General features: G+C 43.8%; 1 protein-coding gene across 1 annotated transcript in view; it reads left to right on the forward strand.

Annotated features, from left to right (window-relative positions):
• Positions 1 to 21491, forward strand: part of ppap2d (phosphatidic acid phosphatase type 2D) — a 35691-nt gene extending 14200 nt beyond the window's left edge. Inside the window, exons 2-6 of the mRNA XM_017454591.3 lie at positions 13238 to 13395; positions 15872 to 16155; positions 16551 to 16608; positions 19305 to 19481; positions 19563 to 21491. Of these exons, the coding sequence (XP_017310080.1) occupies positions 13238 to 13395; positions 15872 to 16155; positions 16551 to 16608; positions 19305 to 19481; positions 19563 to 19670 (785 nt within the window). The 3' untranslated portion in view covers positions 19671 to 21491. The remainder of the gene's footprint in view (positions 1 to 13237; positions 13396 to 15871; positions 16156 to 16550; positions 16609 to 19304; positions 19482 to 19562) is intronic.
• Positions 21492 to 24147: the final 2656 nt, after the last annotated feature.

A 24147-nucleotide genomic window follows, 5' to 3' on the forward strand; every position in this document is an offset into this window, starting at 1 on the left:
AACCCAGAGCCTTCACGGTCAAGCCACACACACGCACACACACGCACACACACGCACGCACACACACGCACACACACGCACACACACGCACACACACGCACACACACGCACACACACGCACACACACGCACACACACACACACACACACTTACACTTACACTTATTCGTAGTACGTAGAGTCCATGGCAAGACATACGGCTGTTATGTTTTCCATTGGATGGATGGATGGATGGACGGACGGATGGATGGATGGACGGATGCACGGATGGACGGACGGACGGACGGACGGGCGAACGGACGGACGGACGGGCGAACAGACGGACGCATGGGCGAACGGACGGACGGACGCGTGGATGAACGGACGGACGCATGGATGGACGGACGGACGGATGAATGAATGGATGGATGATCCTGGTGTTATTTATATATATTTAAAGAGCACATTTAAAGCAGACATTTTACATTTATACATTTTTATATATACATATATAAATTATTTCCTAAAACTTATATATAATTTTTTACTTATTATAGTTTTTAAAAGTGTGTGTGATCTGATGTGATGGTGAGTTGGGGCCCAGTTTACAGTGCAAGTTGTATTTCTCTCTCTGTCTCACTCTCTCTGCCTGTCTCACTCTCGCTGCCTCACTCTTCTCCTCTTGTTTTGTTCTTGATTCGTGGTGACCTCATTCTGTGCTGTGGTGTACTGAAGTGTGAATTAGAAACAGAACGTTCTCTTAAAGACACATGCGTCCTCCTTTCTCTCTCTCTCTCTCTCTCTCTCTCTCTCTCGCTTCCACACCACACACTCTTCTTCATTCTCACTCTCTTCTCTCCTCTTTTTGTCTTTCCTCAGCTCTCCTTCCTATTCTCTGTCCTTCTCCTCCGCTTCACCCCTCTCCGTTTTCTCTTCTCTCGTCTTCCCGTCTCTTCTCTTCCCTTCGTCTCTTTTTCTTCCTGTGTCGTCTTCTCTCCCGTTCTCGCCTCGTCTTCCCTTTCCCGATTTTCCGTTATCTTTTCCTCTCTCCTCTCGTTTCTCTCCTCTCCTCCCTTTTTCTTCTTCCCCCTTCCTCGTGCTCTCTTCTGTCCTCTGTCTCTTCTCATGGGTCTCTTTCTCTGTCTTCTCTCCCCTCGTCTCCTCTCCTCTGTTTTCTGTCTGATCTGCGAGACAGAACACGGTCGGTTTAGAGGCTCGTCGTGAAGTGGGAGAGGACGGCACTCTGTGTACAAACCACCGCCATTTTTTCTCCAATCTTTCGGGACTACACACACACACACACACACACACACACACACTAATGGAACAGCCTGTTGGATGCAGCCCAGTCAATATCATCGATTCGGCCCGACTTATGAATGATGAGTTAAGAGACTCCCAGCTGTCTCTCACCGCGCTTTAGGTGCATTATCCGCGCGCTTCGGATAAACCCGGCTCGCCAGTAAGAGCCGTTAATCTTTCCGCAGTGTCTCTGCGACTCAGGCCTCTCCTTCCACACGCTGAACACGAGACCACGATGAATTGATGCTTGCGGTTGCTGAAAGGTTATAATCACAGCTGTCGTGCACGGTGACCATTTCTGCTTCATTTTTTATTTGATTTTTTTATTTTTTTTAAATTAATTTTTACAACCTTAAACTTTCACTCGGTTTAGTTAGTTTTTTTTGTCCCCCCCCCGGACTGCTACTTTCTTTTCTTTTCTTTTCTTTCCTTTCCAATCTGAAACGAGGCCAGTTCAGCTACTCGATTACACTTTCAACGCAAGGCTATATTAAGGCCGTGTGTGACGCTCATTTGTAAAGGATCGCTCGTTCACGTGCGGGAGTTTATCAGCTTGTCCTGACACATTGTGATGCAATCGAAAACATCTCTGGATTTGAATGACCCAGTTCTCTGTAATCTAGCACCGATCGCAGAAAATCTATTCAGTGCTCTCTTTGTGTGTGTTAAAGTCACATGATTCCTGCGCTTTTTACACGCTCTCTATAACAACCTATTGGCTTTCAGTAACAATACGTACGGTGAGGATGCCAGAGTTCTCAGCCTGGCCAATGCCTGGCAGCGCTGTACAGTGAATTTCAACTCTAATATTACACATCTGGCTCTGATATTCATCCTGAATACCTTTGAACCGACGGAATAGAAGAACGAAGGGAATAGACTTAACAAAAAAAATTTTTTTTAAAACCTGACATAGGCAGCAAAACGTGTTGTGACTTAACTGAGAAATGAAGGTGAGAGTCCAGTTATTATGAACAATTTAGTTTTTTCGCCATCAGACGGTGGAAATAGTGGCTCAGAGGTCAAGAAGGCGGACTTGTGCTCAAAAGGTCGTGAGTTCAAATCCCAGCACTGCCGCGCTTCCTCTGTCGGACCCTCGAGCAAGACCCTTAACCCTCAGCTGTATAAATGTGCAAAAAGCCCAAAAAATCTTCATCTTGGCTCATAGTGAGTCACTACGCTATAAAGGCGTGTTAATTTCCCCAAGAAACCGTGAGGCAGAGTTGCGTGTCCGGTGAAGGTCAATAGCGTTTTCAGTATTATTTACTGCCTGAAGGGTCTGAAGTAGAAGCAGCGCTGTAGTCAGGGCACTTAACCTCAAGTCCAAGTGGAGTTTCAAGTCAGCTGCTTTGAAGTCCAAGGAAACAATTTTTTATTGATTTACGCATCAGATCAACATCCAAGTCGCCGTCCGAGTCTCGAAATACATAGATAGATACGCAAATACGAGTCTAGTTACAGTTCATACAGTTCAGTTGGTGTGTTTCTTGAACCGGTTAGAGGCTTGATCATGCGGCGGGTACGGCCACAGGGTCCACCCGGCTGATCCTTTTGTCACGCGTACGACGCGGCGGGCGAAACCTTCGCATGTGGAAGCCAGCAGAACGTCGTCTCAACTCGAAGCATGCCGAGGCCATTAGCTGTGACTGCGACTCGGTCTACCTGACGAACAGTCGAACAGTTTACTTCACGCTAGCGCTAGCATACAGAAGTATGTACACAAAGACGTGCACAGAGCCAGATTGTGAAGCTCGTTGCCAGAAACGTGTTTAAAAAAAGAAAAAAAAAAAAGAAAAGATATTACGATGCGCCGTGAGCCATGGTATGAAAACCATGACTTGGATCTGATTTAAGTTCTGTGAGTAGTTATTCCCCTTTTTCTGTTAGAATGCGCTCCACTCTGTCTTCTGGGAAGGTGTTCGTCTAGATTTCAGGGCGTGGCTTGTGGGGATTCGTGATCATTCAGGTACGAGGGCGTTAGTGAGGCTGGTGTTGATGTGAGGAGACTCCAGTTCCGGTTCATCCCAAAGGTGTTCAGTAGGGTTGAGGTCAGGGCTCTGTACAGGACTCTCGAGATCTTCTACCTTCCTCCAACCTTCACACACCGTGTCGTCATGGAGCTCGCTCTGTGCACAGGAGCCCTGCCATGCTGGATCATGTTTGGGCCTCTTAGTTCCAATTCTATACATTTGTGTGCTTCCGACTCTGTTTTAACAGTTTGGAGAAGAACCTCAGACGGGTGTGATGATCCGGTGTCCACATACTTTTGGTCATATCGTGTCATTTCAGTGAGCAGTCAGAGCGTAGTCTCTAATTCCAGACTCGGATTGGCTTTGTGTTTTTCTGAGCAACCAGAGTAAAGGTTTCTGAATATCTGAATCTGAATTATTGACTCTGAAAAATCCATTTGAATTTTAAAACGTGACTCTCTCTGACTGCTGAAATACGTTTCATTCGAAACACGCAGCTTTTGTCACGTCCGGTTCCTCTGCCGGCCCACGAGCCACCACTCCTCGTCCTGACCCGAATCCAACCCGGACTTTACGACACACGTAACTCTCTAAACACTAACACACCTGTTTCCTGTTTATCTTCAGTGAACTTTGTGTATTTAAACAACTCATCATTGCCGTTCTTGGCGACGTCTTAGCCATCTTAACGGTTAACGACTCTCAGCGTTATTTCCTGAGAGCTTTCTTGGTTGCGACCTTTCTGCTTTCTCGTGTTTATCCCTGTTTTTCCTGTATTGTCGGATCCTTGGACTTTTGCCCGCGTTCGACCGCGATTCTGTCGGAAAATTTGGGATTTTAATAAAGGTCACGCCTGCGCTTAAATCCACCTTCCTCCGAATTCGTGACAAACGTTATGTAATTTCATTATTAAGAATGCAAACTTTCTGGAAAAAAACAAAACAAAACATTACTTGAAAATCCAGAAATCCGCTCTGCATTTCATTTGTGTTTCAAGTGTAAATGTTTGTTTATTTATGAATTTATTCTTATTCATCTTAAAATCTTTTATTATTATTATTATTATTATTATTATTATTATTTTGTTGTTGTTGCGTAGATCGTCTTAACGCGATCCTCGTTTAGGTGACATAGCCTGTTTGAAATTGGATCTCAGAACAACAGAGAAGCAATGAGTTCCTAGCACACTTATAAGGCACAACAAGTGTGGCCACGCCCCCTAAAACAGTTTCAAAACAATCTTTTTTTTTTTGGTAATTAAAATGAGGCGTATCTAATACAGCGAATTTGTACCTTAGCAGCAATGAGTGAATCAATCATCATTACTAAAGACGTCCTCTGGCGACGTTAATTAACAGAGATGTGTCAGGAAAGCTTATCCTGACTGTTAAAGCCCAACCCAGTGAAGTGTACTTACAACATAGACCTGACAGTTTTGCATCTAATATTCGTCATTCAACTTGAATTATCTCAGAAAGTTGTATTTAAGGATGCAGCTGAACTCTGCAGGATTGCCGAGCGGTGTACCTCAGGGCTGTGTTTTGGGGCACATGTTGTTTTGTTTCTCTCAGTAGGAAGCTTGCGTTCCCTGTGATCTGACATTGACCTGACTGACACTCTGTTTCTCTAACAGCTGGGTCTGACATGTGGACTAATAGCCTCTCTCTTTCTCTCTCTCTCTCTATATATATATAGAGAGAGGCTAAGTTTAGCGGAAAGTATCCTGCATGCATCAAATGACAAGAAGCGAGTGAGGTTACGTGGCATAATGTCACTCGAACAGCTCCAGTGTTAAAGTGGTTAAAGTGACGTTCACTCCAGTTTACACTACAGGTGTGCTAATGGAGTCTGTACTGATAACCAGGTGTGAAGGTCCTTCTCACTACCGTGTGCTGGAAAACTGCCAAAAGTATCAGCGTTCCTGTTTCACAGAGATTACTGCTGTTGTTTGGAGGTCATTTTCAAACACCTGGTACAATTCGATAAACACTTCCTGACGGAACTACTGCGCTTGGATGAATGGATGAAGTGTTAAAAAGGAGCACAGGGTCTCAGTTTTAAAAGCTACAGTATGAAAGAATATTCAGTTTTACTTTGGAGCCGGTTTAGAAGCTGTGATTGGTCGATTTTACTATACAAACAGTTACTAGTAAAAACTGCCAAAGGGACCGGGTCTGTTTTACTTCACAGTGAACTTTATTGCTTTTACTCGACACATTACTTGTGCTGTTTAATTGATAAACTTTACTGTTCAGTTTTACTTTACAACAAGTTATTACTCTGCTTTACTTTATGAACAGATACGGATTGATTTTACAGTTGTGAACAGTTATGTGTTTGTTTTAACTAGCTTACAAATCGTTCGGGGTTGAGTTTCATTTTTTTACATTTGAATTTTACTTTACACTTATTTACTTTACAGGTGTAGGTCGATTTGAATAAAAAAAAGAATAGTCTGATTTTACAAACAGCTGTTGACCTACTTTACAATCCAATATTAGTCTGACTTACTTTACAAACAATTATTGGTTGGTTTTTACGTTATAAACAATTGCTGATATATTTTGCTCTACGAACAGTAATTGGTTTATTTTACTTTATAAACTAGTTCTGTTTTACTTTACAGGAATTTGTTCCCGTTACTTAATAACTCTTATTATGTTTACAGTTTAGTTTCACTTTGAAGACAGTTATTACTCTGCTTTACGTTCTTATGCACGTTATAGTCGCCGGTCGGTTTTACTTTACAAACAGCTGTTGGCCTACTTTACAACCTGATAATTGTTTGATTTACTTTATAGAGTTCATATTCTGCTTTACAAACAGCTGTTGGCCTACTTTACAACCTGATATTTGTTTGATTTACTTTACAAACAGTTCATATTCTGCTTTACAAACAGCTGTTGGCCTACCTTACAACCTGATATTTGTTTGATTTACTTTACAAACAGTTCACATTCTGCTTTACAAACAGCTGTTGGCCTACTTTACAACCTGATATTTGTTTGATTTACTTTACAAACAGTTCACATTCTGCTTTACAAACAGATGTTGGCCTACTTTACAACCTGATATTTGTTTGATTTACTTTACAAACAGTTCACATTCTGCTTTACAAACAGCTGTTGGCCTACTTTACAACCTGATATTTGTTTGATTTACTTTACAAACAGTTCATATTCTGCTTTACAAACAGCTGTTGGCCTACTTTACAACCTGATATTTGTTTGATTTACTTTACAAACAGTTCACATTCTGCTTTACAAACAGCTGTTGGCCTACTTTACAACCTGATATTTGTTCGATTTACTTTACAAACAGTTCACATTCTGCTTTACAAACAGCTGTTGGCCTACTTTACAACCTGATATTTGTTTGATTTACTTTACAAACAGTTAGCGGTTTACTTTACGACTAGTTTGCAAAATGTTACCGCCCCCTTACGATAAAGTTACGCATTTCCCTTCATAAACGTCCGCAGGTTTATTTCACTTTACAACTTTACAAAGTTTTACAGCGGCTTCATAGAGTGAAAACCAACTAACCGTTTTGTAAATTCGCTGTAAAAATGAACTTTGTAAACCTTCTGATCGTTTTTGCTTTACAAACAGTTGCTAGTCTGTTCGACTCCACAGTTCTCGGTGCACTTTATAAACTTGACTGTGTTCACTTTCACTTTACAAACAATTGTCATTGGTCTACTTCACGAGTAATGATGATCTGCGAGTAACTGATTCTCCTCCCGCTGTACATAGTTTACAGAGAAATGGCCGACAGCCTGAAATCGTATCAGTTGGTTATATAACTTAATTTATTCCTGTGCGTTCGTTAAATAACGTGATTAGGCGGCTCTCTTGACCCAGGGCAGTCGTTTTTCCTCAGCAGGCTCAGTGTCTTCCATTTTAATGAACTACAGAACCGTAGCAGGTAGTGCAGAGACGTTATCGGATAGTCTATCAGAGCCCCTCCGACACACACACACACACACACACACACACACACACACACACACACACACACACACACACACACACACACACACACACACACACACACCCACACACACACACACACACACACACACACACACACACAGAGCTTAACGAGGTCAGGAGAGAAGTGCTCTGTGGAACATGTGGTGTTCCTGGCAGTGGTACTGAGTGAGGGATCTGACTCAAAGCAGACATGTTTGTCACTTCTCTTTCTCTTTCTTTCTTTCCTTCTTTCTTTCTTTCTCTCCATCTCTGCTTTTCTTTGCGTCTTTCTCTTTTTACTGACGTATATAATATCCATTCCTAAAATATGTTTCTGTTTGTTTGGGTTTTTTTTTTTTTTTTTTTTATGGTGGAATGCGACTCATTATTCCGAGTACCGATCGTACTCTGTTCTAAAACTTTATTCCTCCCTTGATGTTTTAAAAAATAAATAAAAACTTCCTTTGTTATTAAAATACATCGAACGGACGAGTCGGACTTTCTCTCGGAGACTTTCGGTAACTTTATTCTTGTCAGGATACTCGGGGTAGAGGAGCAACAGTGGAATGAAATAATATTCATAATCGGATAATAGTGTGGGCGGGGCCTGGGGCTTCGGCTCCGTGTTCGTTTATTTATTTATTTTTCGAGTTTGATGTTTTAATCTGTTTAAATCGTTGTAACGTGTGTAAGTCATCGCGCTCGGTTCTAACGTATAGAGTACTTATCTTATTCTCGCGCGTCGTCCGCTTGTATGTTGTGCGTCTATCCTTGATGTATTCGTGTATGACTATGGCTTAGTGGATATAAATAACGTTCGGCTTGCACCTACAGGGTCGGGGGTTCGATTCCCGGCTCCGCCCTGTGTATGTTCTCTCTGTGCTTCGGGGGTTTCCTCCGGGTATTCCGGTTTCCTCCCCCAGTCCAAAGACATGCGTTGTAGGCTGATTGGCGTGTCCAATTCGGAGGTTACGCTTTGTAGTTCCTTGGTAACATGAGAAGCTTGTTTTTTTTAGCTATACGATAAACTGTAACTATAAACGGATAAAATGACGAGTATGATGACACCGTAGGGTGTGCTGTTATGTGAAAATAATGATGTTTGGAATGGGAACACTAACTCTCCTTCGTCACACCAAACTGTTGTTGATTATTTTCTTATACCGGCATTCCTCGTCAGGTTTCAGCGCTCGGAGGAAAGCTTTAACTACCACACTCTGATCAAGGCTAACAGATGTCCATGACTGGCTCGTAAGGCTCAATAAGGAGAAGGTTCCTCTCTGGAGCCAGTCAGTCAGTATTTATTACCCTTCCGTACCTGGACACAAAGGGACAGTGGGATGAAATATTCGATTCGATTCGATTCAATTCGATTTGATTCGTGTAGCGCTTTTAACAACGAACGAGCTCTCAAAGCAGCTTTACAGAAACATATAAACACAGGGTGGAGATTTTAAGCGTGTGAATTTATCCCTATTGAGCGAGACGGTGGAGACGGTGGTGAGGGAAAAACTCCCTGAGATGATACGAGGAAGAAACCTTGAGAGGAACCGGACTCGGAAGGGAACCCGTCCTCATCTGGGTCACGCCGGATAGTGTGAGAGTAAAAGAAAGTGCGTTATGGTTTAACATGAAGTCTTTGTTGAACTAGTCCACTAAATATGGAAACATGGACTGCTGTATACTCCCGTGATTATATTATAGACTGAACCGACGAACGAGGGTGGAACCGTGAGTCATAATCAGAGAGAAAATCCAAAATATTCTGAAATCAAACCTTTTTGTGTGTGTTTTTTTTTTGTAACTGAGAGCAGACTCAACCCTTTAAATGTGACTACACGAACATTTCACCGTAATATGTTTGTTGTTTTTGGAAATCAGACATGCGCTGGTTTTACTACCGCAGTAAAGCTGCAGATAGAACCACGACGTTTCTTTGCATGGGGAAGGACAGGAAGCAGATGATGAAGCTGTACATTCTCTGTCACAGGAAACTCTTCAGGAGAGAAGAATTCACGCTTCGCGGTTTCTCAGTAGCGCGACGAGCTGTGTGTGTGTGTGTGTGTGTGTGTGTGTGTGTGTGTGTGTGTTTTCATGTCGTAAGAGAGAAGAACGACAGGCCGGTGTGGGAACGACTGTTTACAGCTGCTGGTTATAGTGATAGCAGGAGCTGCCTTGTTTCATGGATATGAGCTATGTAACTATAAACAGATAAAAAGTACGACTTGTTTTTTTTTTTTTTAAATAAATGAGATATTGTCATCGTCGACACGTCGCTGTGGTACGAGAGGAATAAAACACTTCAGGACATGCTGTTACGGGAAATGAATCCACTTCAGGCTACTGAACACGACAGTAACTTCATTACAACCACCGCGTCAGGGATTAGTTTCCTGTGACAGCGCGACACACGAGTGTTTTATTCCTTACAGAATCCACGTCCAGTCCCATTCTACTGTATTGATCCAGACTGTGTGTGTGTGTGTGTGTGTGTGTGTGTGTGTGTGTGTGTTTTAAGTGAAAGTTAAATGTTGTGTTATTTATGTTGTGCACGCTTCACAGTCACGTACTCCTAGAGCTTCCCTGCCATTGTGTGTGTGTGTGTGTGTGTGTGTGTGTGTGTGGCTCAGTTCCAAAGGGTGCGGTGAGGGAATGAGGGGAGGGTTAATGATCAATCCCATGCTCTTTGCGGGTCGAGCTCTGAGGAGAGAGGGCATGGGACCGAACGAGGTCAGGAGAGAAAAAGAGGGAAAGAGTTTTCTGAGAAAGCGAGCTGGAATTCGCCGTGACTCTCTCTCTCTCTGTCTCTCTCTCTGTCTCTCTGTCTCTCTCTCTCTCTCTCTGTCTCTCTCTCTCTCTGTCAGAGTCTCTCCTACACACCCGACATATCTGCACATACAGTACGCACTCACGGCTTCCGCGCGTTACCTACTGTGGCGTGTGTTTGCTCAGTTTGACTCGGACCTTGAGAGCAGCCTGGCCTTCCCAGAATTCCCCGCGGTCTGCTTATCAGGGTCCGACAGGAAACGGCTCAGGTAACAGGTGCGGTCGAGTGCGCCGCTTCGTTTAATCATTAATGTTGCAGGAATGTTTTTTTTTTTCCCTTCCTGCTGCGAATTTCAGAATTTCCCCTTACAGGAAAGTCACACGTGTTTCACGTGTGACTAAGCGTGCGGTTTTTTTTATACACTTCACACCGGGGATTTCACACGCGTGCTTTTTCCAGACATTCATTCATTTTTTTTGTCTCGTGCGGGATTTTTTCCCTCTAATTTCACACAATTCATTTCTCCCAAGTGGTCACGTGTAGCTTCACGTGTTTTACCCAGATGCGATCCTTACTACTCAGGAAGTCACGTGTGAAAGTGTCATTTTTCCCGCTAAGGGACGGTTTATTCAGAAATCTCTCGCTCACGGACTTTCAGTAAGCCCTTTTTCCCGGTCAGGGTCTCGGTGCAGCTGGAGATGATTCCGGGAGCATCGCGAGTGAGGCGGGAATACAAGCTGGAAGGACCGTTCCGTCACAAACCCTAAGAGAACCCAGAGGAAACCCACGCAGACACGGGGAGAACATTATTTATCGGTTAACCCTAGACATTTCCACAAAGCAGCTGTGCAGAAATCCAGATGTATATTTAGATCCCTAATGAACAAGCCCGAGCTCAAAGAACCTCCCGAGACAACACGAGGAGGAACCCGACTCGAAACAGGACCGTCTTCCGCGTAACACCGGAGCGTGGGATTATACAGCTGAGCTCATAAATTCACATACGCCTTCCAGAATCTGCAAAATGTTCATTTAAAAACAAATAAAATGATAAGAGCATTTATTTATTTATTTATTTTTCATTTAGTCCCGCCCTGAATGATCTATTTCACATTACAGATGTTTACATCTAGTCCACGAGACGCAGTAATAACTGAATTTACACCAATTATTAATCCCGTGTGGCGTGACCCGGATGATCCACGACACGGTGTGTGCATGTCCCGTGAGAGTTCTTCACGAGTCCTGAGCGGTTAAACCGCCCGCTGTTCTTCAGAAAAATCCTCCAGGTCCTGCACGTTCTTTACTTTTCCGGCATCTTCTGCATATTCGACTCCTTTCCAACAGACTATACGATGTCCAGATCCGTCTTTCCACAGCGAGGACGACCGAGGGACTCGTACACGACTATCACGAAAGGTGCACACGCTCACCGACGCTCGAGAAGACGACACGGTAGATCAAGAGCCAAGGGGAGTGGGGGGTGTAAACTTTTGAACAGGATGATCGGTGTATTGGTGACAAGAAGAAACTTCGTTTCAAGCTTGTTATTTATTGTGAAGCTTTTTCACATTGATGCTCCCTGACAGATTTAGGATACATCCATATGTCTCTTTATTTATTTATTTATTTATTTATTTATTTATTTATGTATGTATTTGGGGCGTTCTAGATTTGTATGGAGTGAATGGAAGTGCTTTTGCGTTTGCCTTTTTCTTCCAAACGTGTCTGAGAGGAAGCACGTTATCCTTCACCCTGTCTGGCTGTTATATGTCATGTGATCGGGGAGGATGAAGGCTTACACATAAACTACTGAAGGCAACTTGCGATCCTTTTAAAGCGTGCTAGTCGGATAGCTGAATCCATACATTTTATTATTATTATTATTATTATTATTATTAGGATCTATATGGTATTAAACGTTGAGCGCTTAATGAAAACCGTGATATCCAGCCGTACGGTTATAACACGGTGACTTCATCAAACCGGGTTGACCCTTTCCTCTAGTTTTCTTCTTTTCTCTTCGATGAAACCTCTCATCGGGGATCGATTCTCAGTTTCAGCTTCCTGGATACTCACAATCGCTCTTTTCTTTAAGACCGTCTCCTCCCGATCCTCAATCCTTCAACACTGTCGTCCTGCTCTCTCTCTCTCTCTCTCTCTCTCTCTCTCTCTCTCTCTCTCTCTCTCTCTCTCTCTCTCTCTCTCTCTCTCTCTCTCTCTCTCTCTCTCTCTCTCTCTGTCTCTCAGTGAGTTATGTGAGGAATGTCAGGTCTCCATTTCGGCATAAACAAAGGAATCACAGATTGAAGAGCGTAAGTACAGTCCGATTGCACCTAATACGGGTGATGAAACCCGTCTGTAGCAGATCTGTCAGAATGAACTTCGCCGTGAGGATATTACGGAGCGTTTCCGTATAATAATAATAATAATAATAATAATAATCACACGTACAGTATATATGTGGTGTGTTCAACTTTTAGGCCCTGATTTACTAAGATCCAGACTCTACCGACGCTAATCGGTAGTGCGTGTGAAAATAGCGAGCTTGGCGCGATCTACAAAGAAGAATTTTGTGAAAAGCCAGGGGAGGAAAACAATATATATATATATATATATATTATAATATATATATATATGATATTGCGGTCCAGTTTGGATAATAAACAGCCTCTCGAAAGAGTTATTCTGAAAATGAACCAAGTGAACAAAGGCGGTGAGACGCTGAAAAACTGTTCAAAATAGAATACGAATGTATTTCGACATGAACACGTGAACAACTTTACTGGCAGGAAAACAAGCCGTCACTTCCAATAATATCCTGATTGTATTACTAAAGCATCGTTTCTCGATGAACCGTCTCGCGATTAAAACCTAGCGGATAACCTTGTGCCGTTTTGTGGCGAAAACCGGCTCGTGCAAATTTAATACCTGCCCTTCAGGAGTATAGATTTACACAGTGAACACGATTTCTCTTGAAGGGACGTCCGGGCTGCAGTAGATCACGCTGCGGGTGATAAAAACGATCTATTCGCTTCGACTCCGCCCTGTGTTCCGCACTCTTTAGGCACGACTTGCATTTTCACGAAGGCAAAAAGCACGTTTTTGTACACGTGAAAGACGCAGGATCTTTCAAGTTTGCACTTTTTTTTTTTTGGCGCCAGCTCATTATAGATTTATGAATATTTAAATTCATGCAAATGTTTTACTCTCTCTCTCTCTCTCTCTCTCTCTCTCTCTCTCCAGCCTCTATCCCTTTCTTTGCGTGTGAGCTGAAGACTGTGAAGCCGTACAAGAGGGGATTCTTCTGCGGAGACTCGAGCATCACTTACCCCCATCTGAAGACGGAGGCCATCCCGGACAGCATGCTCATCACTGGAGGAATCATCATTACGGGCCTAACAGTGAGACACACACACCCACACACCCACACACACACACACACACACACTCCGAGCTGTGCTGCCAGAGATGATATCTCTTCATGGAACACCCAGAATAACAACAGCTTAACGTCCTTACCTGCTGTGTCCTGTTGTTCTTTTTGTTTGTTGTGTTCACAATAGAAATACACGCCTCTATTTATACGCAGCCAACATTCCATTTGGTGAATTATGAAAGAAATCACGTGCGCTCTGTATCCGTATTCATTATAAAATATTTAGTAAGGCTAGATGATCTGAAACTCGAAAACACTTGAAATCCGACTGACTGACACGGACGACGGAGGGTTGCGTCTTCCACATCGGCAAAACAACACGTGTCTGCCGCAGTGAACGCGCCATTATGAACATGGGTCAAGTTTAAGATGATAGACTGCTGGGCGTCTCTTAGGGATCTGAAACTTATACATCAAGAACAAAACGTATTACTGAATTGCTGAAGATCCAGCAGGTTTCCTCCAATATTACACCACTCCAGGAACCAGGGGCGCCAATACTAACAAGACCAAAGTACCGTGCGACTCCTGCTTTAGTGTGCGGTTAAGGTTACTGATCGGATGGTCGGGGGTTCGAGCCCCAGCACTGCCAAGCTGCCTCTGTTGGGCCCTTGAGCAAGGCCCTTAACCCTCTCTACTCCAGGGGGCGCTGTATCATAGCTCACCCTGTGCTCTGACCCCAACTTCCTGACATGCTGGGGTATGTGAAGAAAAGAATTTCAGTGTGCTGTAATGTCTACGTGATCAATAAATACTCAATATTATTATCATAAGTTGATCCAAAGTGCTGCACAATAGAAAAAGGTGAAAACAATAATAATAATAATAATAATAATAAAATAATAACATCAACATCCAGACATTTTCATTGGCTAAAGAATAAAAATATGATTTAAGGGAAGATTTAAAAAATATCCAACGATGAATCAGACCGCGCATGAAAAGTGAGACGATTCCAAAGTTTGACAGGGACGACGAGGGACAGACAAGAGCAACTGATCTGAGAAGATCTGAGCGCTCTGGATGTAGAGTAAGGGTGAAGAAGGTCACTGAGGTATTTTGGTGCAAGACCAGACAATGGAACTTAACAGGAAGCCAGTGAAGCGATGCCAATAATGGGGGGAAATGTGGTCCCTCTTTCTAGACCCTGTTTAAAAAAAACCCCGGTTGCCTCATTTATTATTATTATTTTTTTTTTACCAAGTCTAGCCATGACTTAATACGAGCACGGATTTTGTACCTTTGAACCATCAAGTGGACCATCTGAGCTTCCAGGACAGGACAGGAAGACACGGGGACAACCTAAAAACAAGCCTTGACCTCCATTTAACTGCAGAACATTTCTCGCCATCCAACTTTTAATGTCTTCAAGGCATTTTAGCAGAATCTCAAGCGGGCAGTCGGTGTCTGGTCTGACCAGAAGGTGAATCCGAGCGTCATCATCAGCATAGCCGTGATCAGAAATATTACATTTCCGTAAGATGTTACCGAGGGGACGCACACAACATAACGGGAAAACAATAACGGACCTAAAATGGATCCTTGCGGGACACGAGGAGATAAGGAAGCCGTTGAAGTTGAAGTTGATGTGATTTCATCATGTTTGTGGAAACGCTGACATTGTTATTGTCCTAGTGAACTCGGAGAACCCCCCCCCCCCCCCACACACACACACACACACTTCCAGTCAAAAGTTTAGAGACACTCGTTCTTTATTTTAATTTTTCCCCCACATATAATAATAATAATAATAATAATAATAATAATAATAATAATAATAATAAAGAGATCAAAACTCTGGAGTAACACAAATGGAACTATTGGAATTATGTCTGGAAAAATAAATAAATAAATAAATAAATAAATAAATAAATAAATTTTTAAAAATATTTTAGCCTCTTCAAAAAAAGTAAAAATTCGCCTAGAATTTCCAGAAATGTATTCTTGTCGTTTTCTCGAGCGGTGTCTTGAGGGATTTCCCTGAGCTGCTTTTTAATCAGTATTAAAGGATTTCCCACCGACGCCGGACTCTCATCACCTGCTTTTCGTCCGTTAAAAAAAAAAAAAAAAAATCCGTAAATAAGATGTCAGTTTTCTAATGAAAGAAACGAACACGTCGGCACGACTAAATATTTTGTGTCTACGACACGGATTTCACACGCTTAATCGCACACCTTCAGATCAAAAGGTTTTTAAGATCACCAGAGACGTTTCGGTCGCGCGTCCACATACTTTTGACCGCCAGTGTGTATACAAGCTAGACAAAAGTAAAGGAACATTCTGGGTTCATTTCCCTTCTGTATGCAGACTTTTGGGACACCCTGAATATTTATTTCATTATTTAAGCCATTTGTATACGGTAAGCACCGTGCGCTTGTCTAAAGCGTTACGCTGTGTGTGTGTGTGTGTGTGTGTGTGTGTGTGTGTGTGGTGTGTTTCAGATCGCTCTGGCCGAGTGTTACTGCGTGCGTTCCCGCCGCGTGAACTCCCGTGCCTTCATACGAAACCCCTACATTTCCTCCCTCTACAAAGAGCTGGGCAGCTTCCTGTTCGGCTGCTGCATCGGCCAATCGCTGACCAACATGGCCAAGCTGAGCGTGGGTCGGCTCCGCCCCAACTTCTTAGCGGTTTGCAACGTGACGTACGCGACGCTGAACTGCACGCAGGGCGATTATGTGGATTACGTGAAATGCAACTGCTCCACGAAAGAAGAGGAGGAGGCCAGGTGAGAGAGAGAGAGAGAGAGAGAGAACGACAGAGAGACCTTTAATATGACTGGTTGTAGTATATATATACATTGCACGACATTAAATGCGACTATAAATGGATAAAAAGTACAGCATGCTATTCTTTCATATGTGAAGTGTGTAACTGTAGGCACACTGCTGTGGTATAGCTCAGAGTGTGTCATTGATCGCACATGCCGTGTTTAACAGCGTGGAGACTCTTCTTTATTAGGAACGTTAGGGTTTTTAATTGTTGCTCGTTGCGAAATATGACCGGCGATGTGGAGCAGATGTGCATGACGTGTACGTGATGATCTGCAGATGTCAGGGTGGGACCGCTGGCACGAGAGACCTTCACTGTATTCATTGTTTTCCTCTTTTTCCTCTTTTCCAGGAAGTCCTTTTTCTCAGGCCACGCCTCTTTCGCCATGTACACAATGCTTTACCTTGCCGTGAGTAGTCACGCATACACACACACACACACGCGGAGAGAGAGAGAGAGAGAGAGAGAGAGAGAGAGAGAGAGAGAGAGACATCCGTGCACAGATATTTAGCCAACAGCTGTTGCTGAGCTTTAATTACGGAGCGTACTGGCTCCACTGCGCTGATGAGATTTACCGCTGTAGGCCTCCAGCGCTGCCATATGGGAGGCTGCCAGAAATGTCTGTTTTTCACTCTGGCTCACAAACAAACATACAAACACACATATACACACACACACACACACACACACACACACTCATAGTGAAAGGAAAAGGGTCTGAGAACGGCAGATCCCCAAAGGCATCTTGTTTCAAAGAAAGAGAAAGGGCAAAGCCAAGGCGAAAAAAGAGAAAGTTCTCTAAATGTTGGATGAATAGATGGAGAGAGAAAGAGAAAGAGAGACTGAGAGAGAGAGAGAGAGGGATTGAGAGAGGACAGAGGAAGCCTTGTTTAGTTATGGGTTGGGTTGTGGAGGGGAGAGATGGGAGGAGGGCTTCGGCCTGCTGAGAGATGGACAGGCTTCTTTCACTACTGACCCCTTCTTTCTCTCTCTCTCTCTCTCTGCTATTCCCTCTTTTTCTTTCTCGATCTGTATCTCTCTCTTTCTGGCTCCCTCTCCACATGTCTCTCCGTCTCTCACTCTCTCTCTCCCTGTCTGTCACTCTCTCCATCTCTGTTGGTCTGTCTGTCTTTCTGTACCTTTCTCTGTCTTTCCTTCTGTCTGTCACTCTCTCTGCTCTCAATCCCGGTCTCTGTGTCAATCGCTCTCTGTTTCTCTGTTTGTCTATCCCTCTGTCTGTCTCTGCTCTTTATCTTTCTTCTTCTCTCTCTCTCTCTCTCTCGCTCTCTCTCTCTCTCTCTCTCTCGCTCTCTCTCTCTCTCTCTCTGCTCTGATGGAGAGGGAAAAGGGAAAAATGACATGACTCTCACCCACAGTGAAACCCAGCAACACGCAAAGCTGCCTTTCTCCATCACACCTCCTCTCTCTCTCTCTCACACCCTCCCTTTCTCCCTCTCTCTCTCTCTCACACACCCTCCCTTTCTCCCTCTCTCTCTCTCACACACCCTCCCTTTCTCCCTCTCTCTCTCCCTCTCACACTCTCCCTCTTTCTACCTCTCTCTCTCCATCTCTCTCTCCCTCTCTCTCTCTCTCTCCCCCTCTCACACTCTCCCTCTTTCTCTCCCTCTCTCCCCCTCCCTCTCTCTCCCTCTCTCTTTCTCTCTCTCCCTCTCACACTCTCCCTCTTTCTCTTTCTCTCTCTCTCTCTCTCCCTCTCCCTCTATCCCTCTCACACTCTCTCTCTTTATCCCTCTCTCTCTCTCTCTCCCTCTCACACTCTTTCTCCCTCTTTCTCCCTCTCTCTCTTTCTCTCTCTCCCTCTCACACTCTCCCTCTCTCCCTCTCACACTCTTTCTCCCTCTTTCTCCCTCTCTCTCTCTCTCCCTCTCTCTCTCTCCCTCTCACACTCTCCCTCTTTCTCCCTCTCTCTCCCTCTCTCTCTCTCTCTCTCTCTCTCTCTCTCTCTCCCACTCACACTCTCCCTCTTTCTCCCTCTCTCTCCCTCTCTCTCTCTCTCTCTCTCTCTCCCTCTCTCTCTCCCTCTTTCTCCCTCTCTCTCCATCTCTCTCTCCCTCTCTCTCTCTCATTCTCACACTCTCCCTCTCTCCCCCTCTCTCTCCCTCTCTCTCTCTGTCTCACTTCTTCTCTTTCTTCTCCTCCCTCCTGCACTCTGTGCCAGTCATGTGTCAGGAGATGGCTGTGATTTTGGGACTCTCTCCGAAAACGAGCTGTTTTCTTCCATTCTTTTTGCCGTCCGTTCAGGGGTCCACGTCTCCGGTCAGGCCGGGAGCGCTACAGTGCCGATCAGAGAGATAGAGAGAGCTCGAGGGGGGGAAGACGGGGACGGGGGTTATAGCCGATGAAGGACCCGCTGAAATCTGGTGCCGGGCTCTCTGTCGTGCATGCCTTAGCAGGCTTTCTGCGCCGTTTCTAAGGACAAAAGGGTGTCCTTTTGATTTCCGCATTCCAAAATCCTAAAGTATTGGCACCCTCCTAGCCCGTCCATCGCCGCACCGGAACTCGGAGCGGTGGTAAAGACGTTTGCCAACACACCACATCCATAGCGATATGAGGACTGTGTCGAGTAGCTTCACGCGTACGCGGTGACCTGAATGGCAGGTGGAGCTGATAAACTGTTGTGGGGCGGTTAAGTGCTCATTTGGATTCAGTTTCAGCTAATGGCTACGTTTCCTGCAGACCAACAATAAGTGCAGCAGGAAATATCTTTGTGCAGGAAATATCAGTTACAGTACATTACGTACACACCCTACGTGCTGAGCTAGTGTGAATACACGCCACAAACTGATATCAGATGAAAATATCACGCAGACTCATATGTATTTAATCCTTCTCGTGATGGGATTACGCTAAAAAAGAGACGTCAGATTATTAAAACCTATTCTGTTGTTCTATTGGCAGATAACGTTGCTTGTTGTAATAAATAAATCAGTAATGCTCAGGATACACACATGCAGACTTTCACGATGGTTGTGAGAAACCAAACCCACGGTCTGTGGTTTCATTCTGCCCGTCGTGAACCCGTCGTGTACGATGTCCATCCACGGGCGCTGACATTAACAATGACGTCCTGCCTGCGTGTCTCAGTTCTATCTGCAGGCGCGGTTCTCGTGGCGCGGGGCGAGACTGTTACGGCCTCTGCTGCAGTTCCTGCTGGTGATGTTAGCCGTGTACACCGGACTCAGCCGGATCTCGGACTACCGCCATCATCCCTCTGACGTCCTCACGGGCTTCCTGCAGGGAGGATTCACCGCATACTGGGTGGTACGAGAGCGTCGCCGGAGCGTTTACGTTTCCGCCTTTACGTGCGTGTACTCTCGGGTCACTCTGTGTCTGTGTTCGCAGGCGTTCCACATCTCCTCCATGTTTAAAACGTGTCCCGCAGACCGCTCTCCCGCCGGTCTCTCCCTGGACAGCCCTCTGTCTCTGTCCAGTCGTCAGACCGAGTGCTAGCATCTGTCCTGGGACGCACGGACGCCGCCTTCACGTGGACCGAACCAAACGAGGTCAGCTGATGGACACGAGAAAGCCGGTCGAGGAAGACGTCCAGAGGAAGGATCGGAAGGACGCGTTCACGTCCATACACACGTACACATGCCGACCCACTGCCTACGAGATATGACGCAGATATTATTCTTTTATGTGAACCTTGTGTATATTTTACTTTAAATCCAGTAAATATATGTAGACGAAGCTGCTAATAATTGTATTATTCCGTAGTCACACTTATACAGGAGCCTCTGTGGAGCGAGCGGAGGATCCACAGGTCAATCGCCTGCAGCTTATTGGAGCAATGCCACTTTGACGGACAGATGTACTGACCAATCGCAAGAGTTCTGTGGTTACAACCGACGTTGGGCTTCATTTATCAGACTCGATACGTATTCATTTTTGTAAACCGTAAATCCGCAGGAGCGTTTCCACGATGCAATGTGGAGCTCAGGAAAAATCCACCGGAAAATCTTTTTTTTTCCCTCAAATCCTACGTTTTGCTCCCGATCATCTTCGAATCGTATAATTATTGATGAGTTACTGCGATTTTATATAAACGGATGAGTTTATATCGCTTATTTATATCAGTTACACACACACACACACACACACACACACACACACAGTCTTTTCATTTCGATCAGAAAGCGATTCCAGAACATAATCCATACTGTAATGAAGGCGAGTTCATTAGGACAAAAGTAATGGCGCCCTATAAAAGGCGGAAGAGATCTGAGCTGCATTACTGGAAGGTGCTCCCGCACCGTTTAGTCGCTTTGAGCTCTCCGTGAGCTTTCTTGCCTTTTATGGAGTTTTGTGGGAGTGGCTACATGTAAATGTTCTGTGAACGCACTTCTGGTAATCTACGGCGTATATACGTTCGTGAGCACACGTACGGGCGGACGTGAAAGTCGTGAAAACCCCCCGTTTGTAAAGCAGCGCTACTGAAATACTGATAAGTGAGGCCCAATGTATAAGGGTGCAATAAGCCCGTTACAGACTTCTTTTCTTTTCTGCTTTTCTTTTATTACTTTTTTTTTTCTACTTTACTTATTTTTATTCTTTCTTTCCTTCATTTCTACTTTTCTGTCCTTTTCCATTTCCTTTCCTCTTGCGCATTTCATTATTGATCGTAGCCACCGATACAGCAAAGTTCCACTTTGAGACGAGAGGTCTCTTTCTTTCTTTCTTTCTTTCTTTCTTTCTTTCTTTCCTTCTTTCCTCATTTCTTGGCGAGACGAGGAATGAGACGAGGCCCGGTCTCGCTCCCTCCCGCCTCTGTATCTCGGTGGTGGCGAGCAGGCAGACCACTGAACACTAGCGACCTGCTCGAACCTTTGGCACTTCAGCTGCAGGACTGAACTCTGTAACTCTTAACACGTGGTATTTCAGTGGTCTCATTTCAACAGTGTTTATTTCCTCTTACTGTGGTCAGCCAATCACCTTCTCCCTGTTTTACAAGGTGGTCATTCTTTTACCAGTGGTAATTATTCATAAGAAATAATTACAAAAAAAATGTATATAAAACATTTTATAAAGAAAGAAAGCTATCCAGAGTTTTGCAAATGTATTAGCGCCACTGTGTTTATATATGTGCCAGATGCTTGCGTTGTATAAATAGTGACTGAGCCAGAGGTATTGTATTGTCCAGAAAGCTATATTTTATGTTTATAGTTTTATAAACTTTTGTTTGTTTTGTTTGTGTTGTCTGTGAAAGCCCCTGTGGCTAAAATAACCACTGTATTAATAAACCAAACCAATAAAACGAATGTGCAACTATTAGCTCCGGCTGGGAGGCGTTCTGTGGGTTTCACACACACACACACACACACACACACACACACACACACACACACACACACAGACAAAATATATATTCTAGCAAATACTGGTTGAAATGTATGCAATACTACAGTATAGAGTATCAATACTGTGAAAATTTGAATAATAAATATTTTAAAATTAATTAAATAAATTCAGTCAAAATAAAAAAAAAAAAATAAATACTGTAAACGGAAAATTAGGAAATAAATGTATTTTTTTTAAAAATACAGTAACATGAGAGGATAAATTTTATAAGTATTCAAAATAAAAATTTTAACACTTTTTTAAAAATTTATTTTAAATACTTCCAGTGTATGTGTGTGTGTGTATATATATATATATATATATATATATATATATATATATATATATATATATATATCATGTTTTTCAAAGTTAAAATTGACACATTTATTTATTTATTTATTTATTAACTTTTGAAGTACGTATTCATAATCATAAACAAAAGGCACTGTTTTAAAATATAAAATTGATAAAGAAAAAAAAAAGTATTCAGACACCACAAATGACCAACTGCACATTGCTGTTGCACAGTAAGAAAGAATTAAAATGAATTAAGAGGAGGTTATACGACGGACGGTGCCTCTGATATAGACTCGCAGTTTCAAATCCTCCATAAATTCTCAATGGGATTCAATTCAGGGCATTGGCCAGGCCACGCAAGGCCTTCTTGTCTCGTTGTCCATCTTCTTGACCCATGAGATTAAATTCTCCTGTAATATATCCCGCTACATTGCTCCGTTCGTGTTTCCTTCGATGGCGTAAATACACCACATTATAATGCTGCACGGCCTCATGATGCTCCCGCCACCGTGCTTCGTTGTGGTTACGGTGTTCTTGGGATCCTGTGCAGAACCCGACCTTCTCCGAACACGACGAGTTGAATTATTGCCTAAGAGTTCTTTTCTGTTTCGTCTGACCAGCGTGCATTGCTCCGAAAGAGTCCTGAGCCGAGGAGTCGTCGTAGAGTGCGAGGTGTAGAAACTGAGAGGAACGCGGTGTAGTTCATCGCTTATTGTTCTCTGTGTAACCGTCGCACCTGCTGCTTTCGGGCCGTCCTGCGACTCTTTTCGAGTGACTCTTGGCTTGTGTTGTGAAATCCTGTGTGACGCACCTGTCCCGGGACGATCAGCCGATACTGACTGGGATGTTTGAGGTCTTAGCGATGGCTCTGTAGCTTTTTCCGTTCCAGTTTTGATGAATAATGTTGTCCATAGGAAGCGCCTTCACCTTCAAGATGTTTGCTAGTTGTTGTTTACTTCTCAACCAATGGCAACTCCGGTTATAATGACACAAGGTGCGGTTTGCTTTTATCCAAAGCGCTTTACACGGTGTCTCATTCACCTGTTCACACACCAATGGTAGCAGAGCTGCCATGCAAGGCGCTAACTTGCCATCGGGAGCGACTCGGGGTTCAGCGTCTCACCCGAAGACACGTGGAGTCACGAAATCGAACCGCCGACCCTACGATCAGTGGACGACCCTCTCTACCACCTGATCCGCCCGTATCTAGACCTCGATTTATTTGTACATAGCCTTTACATATTTATATTTTTAATATAGTGTCTTAATACTTGTTTTTTTTTCCTCCTATCAACGTCATACATGCTTTTTTTTTTGTTCATGTTTTCTGAGTACAAAGTAGATAAAAATATATTTTTTTCCTTCTAAATTTTTCAATGAAAAGCAAAAGTGTGTGAAATGTATCCCTCACTGTAGAGTTCGCTTTGAGAGCTGGCACGTACCTTTCTTTTGCTTTTTGTTTTTTGGAATATGAAACACACGCACACACAGAGACACGTGTGCATGCGCACACACACACACACACACACGCACACTGTTGTTTGCCAATGCAGATGTGCTCCAATACACAGTGTATTTAGGTGAAAGTTTGTGCTCATAAATTTAAATTCAGGGTGTGTGTGTGTGTGTGTGTGTGTGTGATGACTAATGACACATTTCAGCCTCACACTTCTTTTCACTATACCACTTTGCACACTTTGTTCCTCCAGGTTGTCTTTCCACCTGAGTATAGTTAGGTGTAACCAAACCGAGCACTGGGTTCTTTCCTAGTTTTTTCCTTTCCCTTTTTTTTTTTTTTTTTTTTTTTTTTTTTTTTTCATAGAGAAAGACTGAGTCAAGTCGCAGCTCGAGAAGGAAAAATGAGGTTCTGGGAAAAGCAGTAGAGAAAAGGAGGGGACGGGTGGTTGGACGGTTGGCTAGTGGAGGGGAACACACTGCATGCGAAGGGGAATTTGGGTGTGGGGGTGTGGGTGGGCGTGTGGGGGTGTGAGGTGGGGTGCACAGAGGGGGAATGCATCGGCGGTTTTCAGCCTGCTCTGTTTCACTGTGCCGGAGAACATTTTTCTCTCCTGACACGCAGCACATGGCCGTGCCTGTACATGTGCGTGACACACTTGTTCTAGCGGCTCTGCAGCTATCGACGAGGACTGCTACACGCTGTGTTTATTATCTGGTGTCATGCGACCCATACACACGCGTGCGGTTGGATGAAATGTACACGGCGGACAGAGAGTTATATAATTCTCCACTATGTGTAAGAAATAAAACACTTAGGGGCATGCTGTTATAG

The sequence above is a fragment of the Ictalurus punctatus genome, chromosome 24, assembly GCF_001660625.3.
Source record: "Ictalurus punctatus breed USDA103 chromosome 24, Coco_2.0, whole genome shotgun sequence".
Classification (NCBI taxonomy): Eukaryota; Metazoa; Chordata; class Actinopteri; order Siluriformes; family Ictaluridae; genus Ictalurus; species Ictalurus punctatus.